General features: G+C 46.4%; 1 protein-coding gene across 7 annotated transcripts in view; it reads left to right on the top strand.

Moving 5' to 3' along the window:
* Positions 1–7368: 7368 nt before the first annotated feature.
* Positions 7369–14680, top strand: part of ALKBH8 (alkB homolog 8, tRNA methyltransferase) — an 81217-nt gene continuing 73905 nt past the window's right edge. For 2 of the 7 annotated variants that reach the window (XM_089775690.1, XM_089775688.1), the window contains exon 1: positions 7535–7780. In XM_089775690.1, coding sequence (XP_089631816.1) covers positions 7724–7780 — 57 coding nt within the window. In that variant the 5' untranslated portion in view covers positions 7535–7723. Of the gene's footprint in view, positions 7487–7509; positions 7781–10038; positions 10306–14680 lie in introns of those variants that run through there. The other 5 variants (XM_089775686.1, XM_089775689.1, XM_089775685.1 and 2 more) reach the window with 5 other exon arrangements.

The raw sequence follows: 14680 nt of genomic DNA, 5'->3' as shown, positions 1-14680 counted from the left end.
GAGACAGCATCTCCATGCTCTAAGTCCTCCTCTGATGCCCTGCCGGCACTGCTTCCGGCCATCCTTAACCCCGCTTCAGGGTCAACTTAATGTGGACGCGCTAGTTCAAATTAGCAAAACGCTAATTCAAACTAGTTTTTAGTTCTAGATGCGTTAGTTCGAATTAGCGCTGTAGTGTAGACATACCCGGAGTGCTCTCCCATCGATGCCAGTACTCCACCAAGACAAGAAAAGTAGCCAGCATTGACAGGAGAGCAACCCCCACTGACCCTACCACACACACAACGCTGCAATAAGTATGTGACTTTCAGCTATGCTATTTGTGTAACTGAAGTAATTTAGATTAGCTCAGTGATGGGCATTAGTGTAGACATTAGGGCATTAGTTTTCTGCAATAAAGAAGTGTTTTTGTTGTTTTGTTTTAAAATTAAGTTGGTTTTAGAAAAGCTTTCAAACTAGGAGAGCCAGGGAATACATATGATTGGCCAGCTATTCAGTAAAGAAACACTTCTAACTTATTTAGAGATAAAAGCTAATTTCAGCTGGCTCACTCTTCTATGGCATGAGTACTTTTAAGTCAGGCATCATGTCTGTCAGCTTTCTAAGAAGATTGTTTTATACGCAAAGGTTACTTTAATAGAATTATGGTGTAAATTCAGAAAGAAAAAAAAGATAACTAACTAGCACATTTACCTGGCATTGCTCAGGTTATTTATGAGGAGCTTAGGGCAAGGGGCTGCAGGTGTGTGGGAGAGTAGAAGTCAAAGTTGGGGGATGAGGAGGGATTCATGGCAGGTGGCTGGGGGCAGGAAGTGCAGGAGTCAGGGTTGGGGGTGAGGAAGGACTCAAGGTGGGAGGGGGTGCAGGAGACAGGGCAGGAGGTTGGAAGGTGTGGGGGGGCTCAGGGCATGCAGTGAGGGGTGCGGGAAGCTGGCCAATTCCTGAGGCTGGCTGGGTGTCCGGGGGCTGTGTTGCCTGGGAAGTGGTTCCCTGGAGCTGGCTGAGGTTGTGAGGGCTGCATTGCCCAGGCAGTGGCTCCCCCGGGCAGCAGGGACCACGCTGCCTGGCTGCTGGTTCCCTAGGGCTGGCTGGAGCAGTGGGAGCCACCCTGCCTGACCTGCAGCTCCTTGGGGCTGGCTGGGACAACAGGGGCCACACTTCCCAGGCACCAGATCCTTGACGCTGGCCAGGGCAAGGGGGCTGCCCTGTTCAGTCAGCAGCTCATCAGCACAGGAACCCTACCTGTTACAGTGACCAGCAACATCCAGAGCCCATCCTCCATCCAGCCGCTCTCTTACCAGTGCATCAGGCCCTTTGTGGTCATTATGCAGTATAACTGTGCCTGCTAGCAGTAGCAGGCCCCTCTCTTTTGTGTTTTCTGAGAAACAATTGTATTCCAGGCAAATCCCATTGTCCTGGCACAACCAGACCTTTACCTTGCTTAAGTTACGATAAGAGGAAGCTGCATACGGAATTTGGCAATCCTTGCTCTTACCATTTAGGAGTTCTTGAACAAACAAATTCACAGATGAACAGACGGATGTACACACACACACAAACTTTCTCAAATATACAGTACAGTTATATCAATCTTTGCAGACAACTTCCCTAACAAAAAATGTCTATATATGTTATGCTGGGAAAAGGATCTAGATAGACAGATTATCTCAGATGAATGGGGTTTGTTTTGGAAAAGAGGACCAGCAATCTCATTCTGTAGCACAATAAAAAATGTTTAAGATACTGTTTCAATGGTACTTCACCATTGAAATATATGGAATGGGGATGAGTGTTGGAGATTATGTGGCGAGAGGGGATTTTATATATAAATATATGGTAGACATTTTCAGTCATTAGAGAGTTTTTGGATGCAATTTGTAACCAAATATAATAAATTGGTAGATATTTACTGCCAAATTATGCTTTGGCAATGCTCCCAGGGCTTTCTAGCCGAAGTGGTCATGCAAAAGGAAATGAAGAATTAATCTCTTACCTGCTAGTAGTTGCTAGATTGCTGACAGCCTCTTATTGTAAAATAATAATTGGCAACTCTAGAGGAATGATTAAAAATGTGGGAGATTGTTATGGGGAAATTAATGCACCCATCATATACCCAACAAAATAGACCAAGGAGAAATAGATTCTTAGAAATATAGGTACCATTTATTCAATGCTCAGACAAAGTACATTCATCTACCCAAAACCCCACACATCTATCCATTTTAAAAAATATGAACATTTGATAGATGTCCCTGGTTTGTAAAATATGTGAAAATAAAAGCCTTTGGCATTGTAAAGATTTATTATGGAGAATTCTACTATCCTGACTGGCAGCTATAATAAATTTTGAATTTAAGTCAACAAATATTTGTCAAACCTCCTAAATATTGCACTATTTTCCTGAAATAATCTGCCCCGTTTTATAATTTATGATAATACTCTTTAGCACTATTCTTCTGTTGTTGTTCTAAGCAGGTCACAGGTCTCTTGTTTTTGTAATGGATTTCATTTCTGATGGCAAAAATGGTTGGACTATATATTACCCTCTTGTGTGTTTATCTTTTACTGGGTTTGAAAACCACATTAGGCTGAATTATGACTAGAACCCTACCAAATTCACAGTCTATTTGGTCAATTTCATAGCAATCGGATTTTAAAAATAGTAAATTTCATTATTTCAGCCATATGAATCTGAAATTTTACAGTATCGTAATTGTAGAAGTGTGTGTTTGTGTCCTAACCCAAAAAGGCGTTGTGTGTGTGTATGCAGCTCACAAGGTTTTTGTAGAGGGGAATTGCAGTACTACTACTGTTACTTCTGTGCAGCTGCTGGTGGCAGTGTTGTTTTCAGAGCTGGGTAGCTGGAGAATGGTGGCTTCTGGCTGGAAGTCCAGCAGGCAGAGCCACCACCAGTAATAGCGCAGAAGTAAGGATGGAATGTTATGGTATTGCCACCCTTACTTCTGCACTGCTGCCTACAGAGCTGGGTCCTCAACATCTGTCACTATATGGCCACTGAGCCCTGAACGCAGCTCAGAAGTAAATGTGCAAATACTACGACCAGTGTTCCCTGTATGCTGTGCACTTGTGCAGCCACTCAGAAGAGATTCAAATGCCACCCATCTGATTAGCAGAGCGCTCACAAGTACATTTTTTGTTTCTCTTGGTGGTGCATATTTGCACATAAAAATGTACTTGCACATAGATGGAAAAAATCCACGTATGGATGGAGAAGATTAGAGGGAACATGGACCATGGACCCCTGAAAATAACCTTGTGACCCTCTGCAACTTCCTTTTGGGTCAGGACCAGTGTTCCCTCTAAGCTGCGCAGCAGCACAGCTTCACAGGTGATTAATCAGCCCCGCCCCGTCGGAGGCTCCATGTACAGAGCTGACTGACTGGGCCGGGCTGTTTAATCAGAAAATGAGAAATGCTCGTCTTCCCATGAAATCTATACAGAATAGGGCGATGTATCTCAAAGAGGGCTGTGGGCCCGCTTTGGGAAAGCCGCTAGCAGGCCCGTGCTGCTTTCTTTACCTAAAAGGTCCTTAGCCATGGAGCCTCGCAGCTCCCATTGACTCTGGTTCACTGTTTCCAGCCAAGGGGAGCCATGGGACGCTCAGGCTTGCTAATAAGATGCAGGTTATTTTAGCCATGCAGGTTCACCGAGGTACTCTTCATGTTCTGTATGGTGTGCCACATGGAGCATTGTCCTTTAGATTCACCGCTGACCCTGCCATACTTGTGTGTGTTGATCTGCCTTACCCCTTCCCAGGGTGTATAAATAATGAATAATTATAATCAGAACAAGTGTAAGGAAACTGGTTCAGCTAATGTGGAACAGAAAGTGTTGATTCCATTGATTTGTGTGTGCCACACTGCCCTCTGCTGGCATGCCAGTTCCTTCTATATAATGATCTGAGCTTCTGAACCTCATCTAGTAAGTCTGATTTTTTGAGGATGAAGTTCCTGTGTGTGAATGCCATCTTTCAGTACTGTTTGACAACGGACATACACCTAGGCTGTGTCTACACTGCACCCCTTTTCCGGAAAAGGGATGCAGATTAGACACTTCGGAATTGCAAATCTGCGGGGGATTTAAATATCCCCCGCGGCATTTGCATTTACATGGCTGCCGCTTTTTTCCGGCTTGGGAATAAGCCGGAGAAAAGCGCCAGTCTAGACGCGATTCTCTGGAAAATAAGCCCTTTTCTGGAGGATTTCTTATTCCTACTTTCAAGAAATCCTCCGGAAAAGGGCTTATTTTCCGGAGAATCGCGTCTAGACTGGCGCTTTTCTCCGGCTTATCCCCAAGCCGGAAAAAAGCGGCTGCCATGTAAATGCAAATGCTGCGGGGGATATTTAAATCCCCCGCGGATTTGCAATTCCGACTCGTCTCATTAGCATCCCTTTTCCGGAAAGGGATGCCAATGTAGACGTAGCCCTACATTTACTAATCTCCCCACACTTGGTGCTATTTACTTTTCTATACAGTATTGTCAGGAATATGGAATATGTAAAATGATGATACCAACTGTGCAGTTTATGAATATACATTAATCCTCTGCAATGTACAAGGTGTTTTGCATTCTTCCTATGTCTCTCATTTTGGGATGCATTCTCCATTGAACAGCATGAAATTGCTGTTGGCCAGCAGAAGATCATGTGAAATAGAAGGCCGATGGTTGAAAGGGTGAGCCTTTGAGCCCTAAGGAACAAACTTCCTAGATCACAGCAATTCTGGTATTTGTCCATTGTCACTCCTTCACCCCGCATCCTATCTGGAGATTCCTCTGCTGTAGCCATCTTGTCTGGAGTGTCCAACTCCACCAGTCAGGTACTGCTGGAAAAAGTAAGAAGTTCTCAGCCCCTGCTACCACATTGCACTTCTCCTCTCCTCTGGCGTTGTACTGGAGGGAAGAGCTGCAAAAAAGAATGTAGGTGTGGGGAAACAAATTAGGGGATTAGTTTTGGGGGACAGGTGCTGAGAGAAAATGGAGACAGCAAACACAGGCAACAAATTATATGGGGCTGTGGTGCCCCAGCACCAGGAATATTCCTGGCCCTGGTCACACTTCACCAAAATTCACTGCCTATGGGCCTGCCATCCCCTGGAGATTTAAAATGCCCCAGGGAGCCCCACTGCTACCACCCACAGAGTAGCAGGGTTAGAACAGCTTCTTGCTGCTTGCTCTTCATGACTGCAGGCATGTGCAGCATCCCTGCGGCACCGAAGGAGGAGGGGTGGTGTCTATGCTGTGCATTGCTGCCAGCAGCTGGGAGTAGCGCACAGAGACAACCCTCCAGCCACAGGGTCACACATGCCAGTAGCCATGGGGAATGACTCTAACCCTGCTGCACTGCTGGTGGTGATGGCGGGGCCCTTGGGGTATGTTAAATCATCTGGGGGTGGCAGGCGGGGCCAAGGGATGCACCAGGAGGAGGCAGGGGGGAGGATACATGGAGGCAACAAATGGGCAGCAGCACCCAGAGACCTACACCCCCCAGAAGCCACTGCAGGAGGGAGGTGCCCCCAAGTAAGTGTGGCACCTCCTCACCCCACCTCTTTGTGCACTCCACTCTTTCCAGAACCTGAACCCTCTCCGCCAGCCCCAATCCTGCTCCCCAACTCCCTCCCAGAGCCTGGACCCAGAACCCCCACCCTTTGCCACAGGCCCGAGCCAGCACCTAGGCTCCATCCAATAGCCTGCACCCCAGGCCCTGTGCAACTGTACCTAAGCCTTCCGAGAGCCTCACCACTCCCCTCTTGCATCCAAGCTCCCTTTCAGAGCCTACACCTCCTCTTGCCCCAAAAATGCCCTGCTTAAGACAGAGCCTGCACTCAGCACCTAAACTCCTTCCTAGAGCCTGAACCCTTCCCCCACCTAAATCCCCTCCCCACACCCTCCTAGGGATGGCCCTGGTTCTGGGAAGAGGAAATATAGAGGCAAAGGGTGGTCAATGCAGAACAGAAATCAGGGGCAAGTGTAGGGAGGAATTTTTCTAAATGGGATGGAAGTTGGGAGGGTGTGAGGGGACAACCAAGGGTTCTACTGGGAGACAGGGCTGGTGGCCCCAAGAAGGGAGCATGTGGTTGGGATACTGTGGGTCACCGGAAGAGGAGATTAGGAGGCATGGGGGATGAGAGTGTGTTGCGGGAAAGGAAGATAGATAAACAGAAGGAAAGAATATACAGAGCAGTGGTTCCCAAACTTTTTACTAAGGTGACCCACCAACTGCATTTTATCTTTCTTTGCATTTGACCGGTGCATTTTTGCATTCTCTGACATGTATCCTCCACAGCTCTGCCCTAGCATTGCAATTCTAGTCCCAGCTTGGTTCATAAGTGAGACTGTAAAGACGCACACCCTACTCCTCCGGCCCTGCCTGCCACCCCCAGCTGATTTAAAATGCCCCAAGGACCCCACCACCATCAAACCTGCCCTGTAATCACTCACAATGACTGCTCTGGTCTGTGGAGTTAGAGCTAGTTGCCTGCTCTGGGCATTGTGACTCAGTGTATTGCTTCACACTGTCATTCAGGTTTGGCCTGCCCACATCTCTGTTATACTGCAGGGGCAACTGGACCAAATTTGAGTGAATGATGTTGCAACCTCACTGATGTGACCCCTGACTGAGAAGGAGAAAGTCACATTCCACTGGCACATTAGAGCCCAGTGGAACCCAGGCTTGGCGATTTGGTACTCCAGCCCTGCAGTCGTGCAGGAGGGACTCTGAGCCTTAGGTCCACCACCCGTATTGTAGGTAGAGGCTCATGCAGTAAGCTCCCAGGTTCTACTCCACCTGCTGGCTTTACACCCGCCATGGCTTTTACTCTAGGCTATGTCTAGACTGCAAGCCTCTTTCGAAAGAGAGCGTCTAGACTGCACGCGGAACTTTCGAAAGAGCAAGCCGCTTTTTCGAAAGAAAGCACCCAGTGAGTCTGGATGCTCTCTTTCGAAGAAGCCCTATTTACATTCAAGAACACCCTCTTTCGAAAGAAGGCGTTCTTCCTCGTGCAATGAGGTTTACCGCCGTCGAAAGAAAAGCCGCATTCTTTCGATTTAATTTCGAAAGAACGCGGCTGCAGTCTAGACGCAGGTGAAGTTTTTTCGGAAAAAGGCTACTTTTTCCGAAAAAAACCCTGAGTCTGGACACAGCCCTACTGGGTATGGAGAACGGCAGTTGTGCCACGGGCGGTCTGTGGAGGGTTTATAGCACGTTGGGGGGACGCTCTGAAGGAAAACGTTGGGAGCCCCTGGAAATAAACGTCCACACCCATGTCCGTGTGGGACGCTAATACACCCCGCATCCAGGATGCTGCAGGGTGCGCGCTCAGGGGACGATGAGGCTGCCCGGGTGCGTGGGAACTATGGGGTTAACAGGGAAGGGAAGCTGCTGCCCCGGCATTGCATGATGGGAGCGGTAGGCAGTGAGGCTCCTGGGAGTTGTAGTCAAGTCCCAGCATGGCTGCCTCCAGCAAGGTAATGTGCTTTTTTACTCCCCCCGCCCCTTCCAGCGGCGGGCACAGCTCCAGGGGCCGGGCTGGCTTCTGGTCAGGCGTGGATGTGGCCCGTTGCGCGGAGGGGTCAGTGGGGTCTCAGCAGGTGGTTCAGGCCCCCTCAGACACATACATAACTGGGGCTTTAGGACACCATGCGTTTCTCTACCTCCCCCGGAAGAAGGCGGGTCTGGGAATCCCTGTGTGTAGGGAGCGCACCATGCCAGAGGCAGGAGGACTCTCCCCCGGCTTTCTGTTGCTCTGTCCCTCTCCTGTGGTAAGTACTTGCTTACATAGGCTGATGTATAAGGCTCCTTAGGTTCACGTACATGGAAAAGACCCACACCCTTTCCAGAATGTAAGCTTTCCTTGGCAAAAGGGTTGTGTGTGCAGTTGTGCATGTGTGCTGTACAAGGAGGACACTGTTTTTTACAGCACCGTCTAGTTGTAGATACTACATATGGCTGAGATGGTGATGTGTTCAGTTCATGCTCTGCTGCTGATCTCTGCATTACAGGCAGTCCCCGGGTTACATGGATCCGACTTACATCGGATCCCTACTTACAAACGGGGTGAGGCAACCCCCGCACTAGCTGCTTCCCCCCAGCAGACCAGGGAGATGCAAAGCTAGCGCCCCCCTTCCCCCCCAGCAGACCAGGGAGACGTGGAGCGGCTTTTCTCAGCAGACACCTCAGCTTGAGAATAAAGAACTGAGGGAAGTGAGGTGTGGGAGAATAAAACTGAGCTCTGGAGAAATGTTTGGCTAGAGTTTCCCCTACAATATGTACCAGTTCCGACTTACATACAAATTCAACTTAAGGACAAACCTACAGTCCCTATCTTGTATGTAACCCGGGGACTGCCTGTATATCGAGTATGTTACTTCCTTTTTCTTTTTTCCTTCCTACCAGTGCTTAATCTGTGTCAGAAGGCTTGCCAAGGTTGAGCCCCGGCACTTGCGGCAAAAGTTCTGAATTTTAAAAAGTTGCTTGAGCTCCAGCACCTCTTGCATTACAAATTAAGCACCACTTCCCACCTTTTCCCTGCCTTCTCTAGTTAGCCTGTCAACTCCCTTTGGAAGGGAACATTCTTTCTGTGTGTTCGTACAACACCATGTACAAACCCAATGTATTCTTGACAGATGAATGAATAAATAATCATCTCTGTAATTATTATAGTTCATAACAGGTTGAGCCCCAGTCAGACCTCTAGATCTGGCCAGTCCTGCATGTTGGGAGTCCGTTTTTAAAATCCAAACCAGATTCAAACCGTAAATAGCAGATTCAAAGCTCTTCAGACTTTGATATTTGCAGCCCTGATATGTGTCTGAAACTTGCATCTGGAGCTCATCTCCAATTATAAGCTATGAGTTTGTAAATAAATGTAAAGTAGATTTAAGCTGAAGTCCATCTTGTTACCATTAGAGTTTCATGTTGGCAATCTTACACAGTAAAGCCCTGATGCTGCAATGTGTTTGTGCAGGAATTGCCTGCATGCATCTCATTGTAAGATGGCAGTTTAATAAAATAAGACTATTGTGTCTATAAAAAGTTATATATTGGCTTGACAGTTAACTGTGAAACGTTGTAAGGCACGTTATCATCAATATACTACATTTTATGTACAGTATTAAAAACATCAAGAAATTATGGAAATAATCAATAATAGGATTCAAGTATCAGAGGGGTAGCCGTGTTAGTCTGAATCTGCAAAAGCGGCGAGGAGTCCCGTGGCACCTTATAGACTAACTGAAGTGTTGGAGCATAAGCTTTCGTGGGCAAAGACCCACTTAAGTCATGCATCTGACGAAGTGGGTCTTTGCCCACGAAAGCTTATGCTCCAACACTTCAGTTAGTCTATACAGGCAGTCCCCGACTTACGCGGATCCGACTTATGTCGGATCCGCACTTACGAACGGGGCTTTCTCGCCCCGGAAGTCGGGGCGAGAAAGCCCCGTTCGTAAGCTGCTCCGGTGCCCCTGGTCTGCTGGAGACCGTCTCCAGCAGACCAGGGGCACCGGGCGGGTTCCCGCGCTTCTGAGGCTTTGCCAGAGCCTTTAAAGCCTCAGAGGCGCGGGGAACCGCCCCGGCTGCCGCTTCAATCTGGGTGCCTGTGGTCTGCTGGGGACCGTCCCCAGCAGACCACAGGCACCCAGATTGAAGCGGCAGCAGCGGCGGTTCCCCGCGCCTGGGGCAGAGCAGCTGGGGTGCTGCTGGGTTGGTCCAGTAGCACCCAGGAGCGGCGCTACTGGAGCAACCCAGCAGCACCCCAGCTGCTCTGCCCCAGGCGTCCCCAAGTCAGCTTCTGCTGAAACTGACCAGCGCTGACTACAGGAAGCCCCAGGCAGAGTTGCTCTGCCCCGGGCTTCCTGGAATCAGCTGCTGATCAGTTTCAGCAGCAGCTGACTTGGGGACGCCTGGGGTTCTTAAGTTGATTCTGTATGTAAGTCAGAACTGGCGGTCAGTTTCAGCAGTGTCTGAATCTGGACGCCAGTTCCGACTTACATACAGATTCAACTTAAGAACAAACCTACAGTCCCTATCTTGTACGTAACCCGGGGACTGCCTGTAAGGTGCCACGGGACTCCTCACCGCTTTTGCAATAATAGAATTGTAAGTGATTGCTTTTCTCCCCCTTCTCTTTTTATTTCCATTTTCTATCTGTGCATCTTTTCCAGAAGTACTGAGTACCTACAACCCAAAGTGAAGTCAGTGGGAAATTGATTGCACCTATCAATCTTGGAGGTTACTTATAATAAAAAAGAAAAAAACTCACCAACCCTCCCCTTCAAACCTTTTATAAGTGGGTAAAGTGCTCCATCTGCTGGTAGCTAGCATACCTAACTACAAGCTAAACTGAACTTTGTTTTCTTCAGAAATTGTGACTAAAACATATGAGGCCAGCCCAGGTTTTCCATTGTTAAGGGAAACTCTCCAATAACTCTTTCAATTAACTTCAGTGTGGCATGATATAGATCATTATATTCACAGTTATAAGTGCCAGTATAGCATGATGATGGCTGTGTTTTTGTTTTAATTTTCATGTATTTTGTGGGGGGTTTTTCAATGCAAATAAGTTAAGGTCTGTAATAATGGCTCTGATTCTCCATTGTTTTGTACCTTTTTATGGTAATTTTGATCTATGCAAAGTAGGTAAAATGTTACAAAATAAGAGTTTTTCAATCACTGTGTACAGATCTAAAGGCTTTATTTTGCACCATCAAAGTTATCACTGTCATAGCTTTCAAAAGACATAGAATTGAGCTGTAAATGGCTATGTAATGTATAAGACAGTGGAGAATGAGGTCCAGTATCTATCTGTAGACAAGCACTTCGCAAGCTTTCCCATAGAGTAGGGGTGGGCAATAATTTTCAGGGGTGGGGGACACTCCAAGAATTTGGTAAGTAGTCACGGGCCACACTTTTCTACTATATTAATGGAGAGGGGTTGGATTCAGGAAGGAATTGAAAAGGGGTGTGGATGCAGGAGCAGGTTCTAACCTGGGGTGGGGAATGCAGAATGGAGTGCAGGGTCTGGGAGAGGTTGGGGTACAAGGTGTGGGAGGGCATTTGGGTGCAAGAAGGGGTTGTGACTTGGGGCAGGAGTGTAGAAGGGGCTGCCAGGTGTAGGCTCTGGCAGGGAGGCACTTTACTATAGCAGGCTCCTAACTGGTGGCCCAGCGGGATGCTCAGGCAGGTTGCTTAGGCAGGCTGCTTTCCTGCCGTGGTCCCACATGCCATTCAGAGTGGCCAGCTTCTAGGGCAAGTATGTCTGTCTCTGCTTGCCCCTTGGGGTTAGGGGAGTAAGTAACACCCCTGCAGTTGGCCAATGGCAGCTGTAAAGGATGATGCTGGGGACAAGGGCAGTGCGTGGAGACCTGCTTCCTCCCTCCCCCCAAGGGGCATGCAGAGAAGAGACATGCTTGCCCCAGTAGTTAGCTGCTCTGAGCAGTGTGCTGAAACAGTCAGGCAGCACTATAATGGAGTTTAAAGAGAAACTAGATAATTTCACGGAGGTTAGGTCCATAAAAGGCTATTAGCCAGGGGGTAGGAATGATGTCCCTGGCCTCTGTTTGTCAGAGGCTGGAGATGGATGGCACAAAACAAATCGCTTGATCATTGTCTTCGGTCCACCCCCTGTGGGGCACCTGGCGCTGGCCACTGTCGGCAGACAGGCTACTGGGCTAGATGGACCTTTGGTCTGACTCAGTACGGCCATTCTTATGTTCTACCTGAGTACCCCACTGGGCCATGGGATATTGGTGGCCTTGAGGGTTATGGCGATCCAAATCCAAATGTTTGGTAGGCCAGATTCTGCCTGTGGGCCATGTTTTGCCTAACCCTGCTATAGAGTCCATACCACTGTCCTTCTGGTTTGTGTTTCCCTTTGCTTTTCCAGTCCAGGGCTGATTATGAAGAGATTCATTAGTGAATCAGGCCAAAATCCTTGAAATAAATAGATGCCCACTTCAACAGAAGGAACTTTTTAATTTCTTGTGTGTGTGCTCATCTAACCTGTGTTTGTCTCTCTCTGTCAGAAACTTTCTTCCCACTATTTTGTTACTTGTACTTGGCAGGTAGTATTATAATAGCTTCAGCAGTAAAAGACATCTAGTGTCATATCTCAAAGGAAAATTATGTAACTGATCTCTCAAAATGGGTTCTTACAGAGATAAACTGGAGTTTTAACTTTGTTCTTACATTTTTCTCCATGCTCTCCTTTCGCAAGTGAAAACTAAATTCACTCCACATTTTGTTAAGCGGGTATGTTTCCCTTGTCTTTACTTAGCTGATTCTTTTTTCCTTTATTCTGAAACACACTTATGGGGACTGCTATGCTCCAAGTGTTTCACTGCGGTAGAAAACAAAACAGTCTATTTCAGATAAGAAGTATTCTGAACTTGCAGTCTTCTTAGGCAAAGAGGACCACCCTTCAAAGGACACCACTGGGATTGAGCCCACAACTTCCTCTCACTTCTCATTCATGGGAGACCTCTGGGAGGGCAAGTGATCAATTACACTAAAATTAGGAGTACTGTACTGGGCTACAGGAGAGGAAAATCAGGATTGAATATAGGAAGAGACTGTGTAATACTGAGATCTGTTATCCTTTGTAATAATTTCATAAGGGAGACAGTGAATGCCCAATCATTAACAAATGCATGGTATGAAGATGGATTAAGTAGCTTCATATGGCTGTGTTCGTGGTCATGTAAGTGACATATTTCATTAGGCAGAACTTTTCCCATCTGAACAGTGCCCCACCTGAGTGTTAGGGCACCTGAACCTCTTTCTGAGTTAAGTTATAAATGTGAGAACCTGATTGTTCAACGATTGCATGACAGTACTCGTCAAAAAGGCCTGAATGAGTATAGAAATTTTCCTACACACCTATTGGTAATCAGTAGAAACACATCTTCCGAACAGCATTGTTGCAGCTGTCCCTGCTGGAACTTGTTCTATTGAGGGAGGACATCACTTTCCATTGCTAGCAATGTTTCCTTTCACAAGCATTTTAATTTACCTTTGGATTAAAGAAGTGGGGAGAAAAACATTTTAGAAAGGAATTTACCACTGTTTCATTTCAGGATTTCAAATTTATTTCCATTTTTATTAATTGTGTTCTTCTTAAAGATATTCCTTTTATAATTATGGGACATAATTATGTGTATTTTATGTCAGTAACATTGAAAGAGCAAGTAATATATAATTATAATCTGCATGCTTTTTGAGTGATTTATAACAATTTATTTGCCTCTACTGAATAATCAAGTAAACCACTTCACTATAATATATATTGCAAAGTTGTATCAGCTACACATGTTTCATTTGACCATCATTTAAATGTTTTTTTTACAGATTCTTGTAGTTTTGTATTTAGTGACTGACTTGTGCACAGATTTGTATACAAGGATGCTGATACTGTATAATTTGAGACCTATTCCAGAGTGCCATCTAAGAAATCTTGCTTTCTTTTCATAGTAGGTCTGCTGGTCCTAGGAGTGTAAAAGGTTAACCTGTACACCTTACTTTTCATGTGTGAGCGAGGCTTACCAGTTCCAGTTAACTGGTAGGAACTGGAGCAGCTCCTCACCTGCCTCTGTCTGTGGGGGGCCTGGCTGTTCTCCTCCTCCACTGCAGGTTATATGCTGGCTCCCCAGGAGCAGGGCTGTCAGCAGCCCTTGCTGGCCCCGCTCCCAGAGATGATATGCTATGGGTTCTGCAGTATAAAGCTTATTTCTGCTTTATACAGCAGAGCCTGCAATGCATGTAACTGCTTTGATTTTTGGCAGTAACAGGGTTAAATTTTTAACCACATTTATACATCCCTACCTAGTCCAATGATTTTATTGTGGGGATTGAGCCTGGACCTATGGATTTACAAGCCTGAGCCTTTAAAGCCCGAGTTATTGTACCAGGCCAATTAGCTTAGACAGTACTTGGCTTATAAATCTCTTTGTGTCAGTCACTGGAACTGGGACAAAGATCCGGCCTAGTTTTAATGGATGTTTCCCTGTCTCTAGAGATTAGTACGGATTGTGTTTTTTACATATGGAGGTGAAGAGCTTGAAAAGATTTTTTTTGGATTTTAATTGGTAGGCCTTGTTTTGGATTAAAAAGATCATTTTATTTTTTGAAAGTTCATTTTTAGTGATATAAAATGTCATTAACCTCACAGAATGCACATACACTCGACCTTTCCTCTTCAAAATCCTTTATGCACATGCACTCATAGTCTAGAATGGGTGAGGTCCAGGGCAAAAGAACCACTTGCCTGTGTCATGTAGGAACCTATCCTATTGTTATTATTTATTTATCGTTATTATTTATTTACCATGGTTGGCTCTACAAGTCCCAAATAGGATTAGAGCCCCATTGTGCAGGGTGCGCTGCAAAGACAGGTTGAGAGACAGTCTTCCTTTGGAGAGTTTATAATCTGAGAGACACAAACTGATGAAGCATTGAGGATGGAGTGACACAAATAAGTATGTTGGTGCTTGCCACAACTTTTCTGCAGTTTGGGGCAGTGGGATGATGGGTAGGAAAGGGTTAGCAAGGGTAGGGGAGGGAAAAGGGAAAGGATGGTCGTATCTCATCTGTCTAACTGGTGCTGTCAGAGAAAGAAGTGGGAGAAAGTAGAAGAGACAGAAAAATACATGGCAGGAGGTAGAGAACAC

The sequence above is a fragment of the Pelodiscus sinensis genome, chromosome 1, assembly GCF_052426305.1.
Source record: "Pelodiscus sinensis isolate ZL-2025 chromosome 1, ASM5242630v1, whole genome shotgun sequence".
NCBI lineage: Eukaryota > Metazoa > Chordata > Testudines > Trionychidae > Pelodiscus > Pelodiscus sinensis.
Note: the sequence above shows the minus strand (reverse complement) of the source record. Positions and strands in the feature narration are given on the sequence as shown.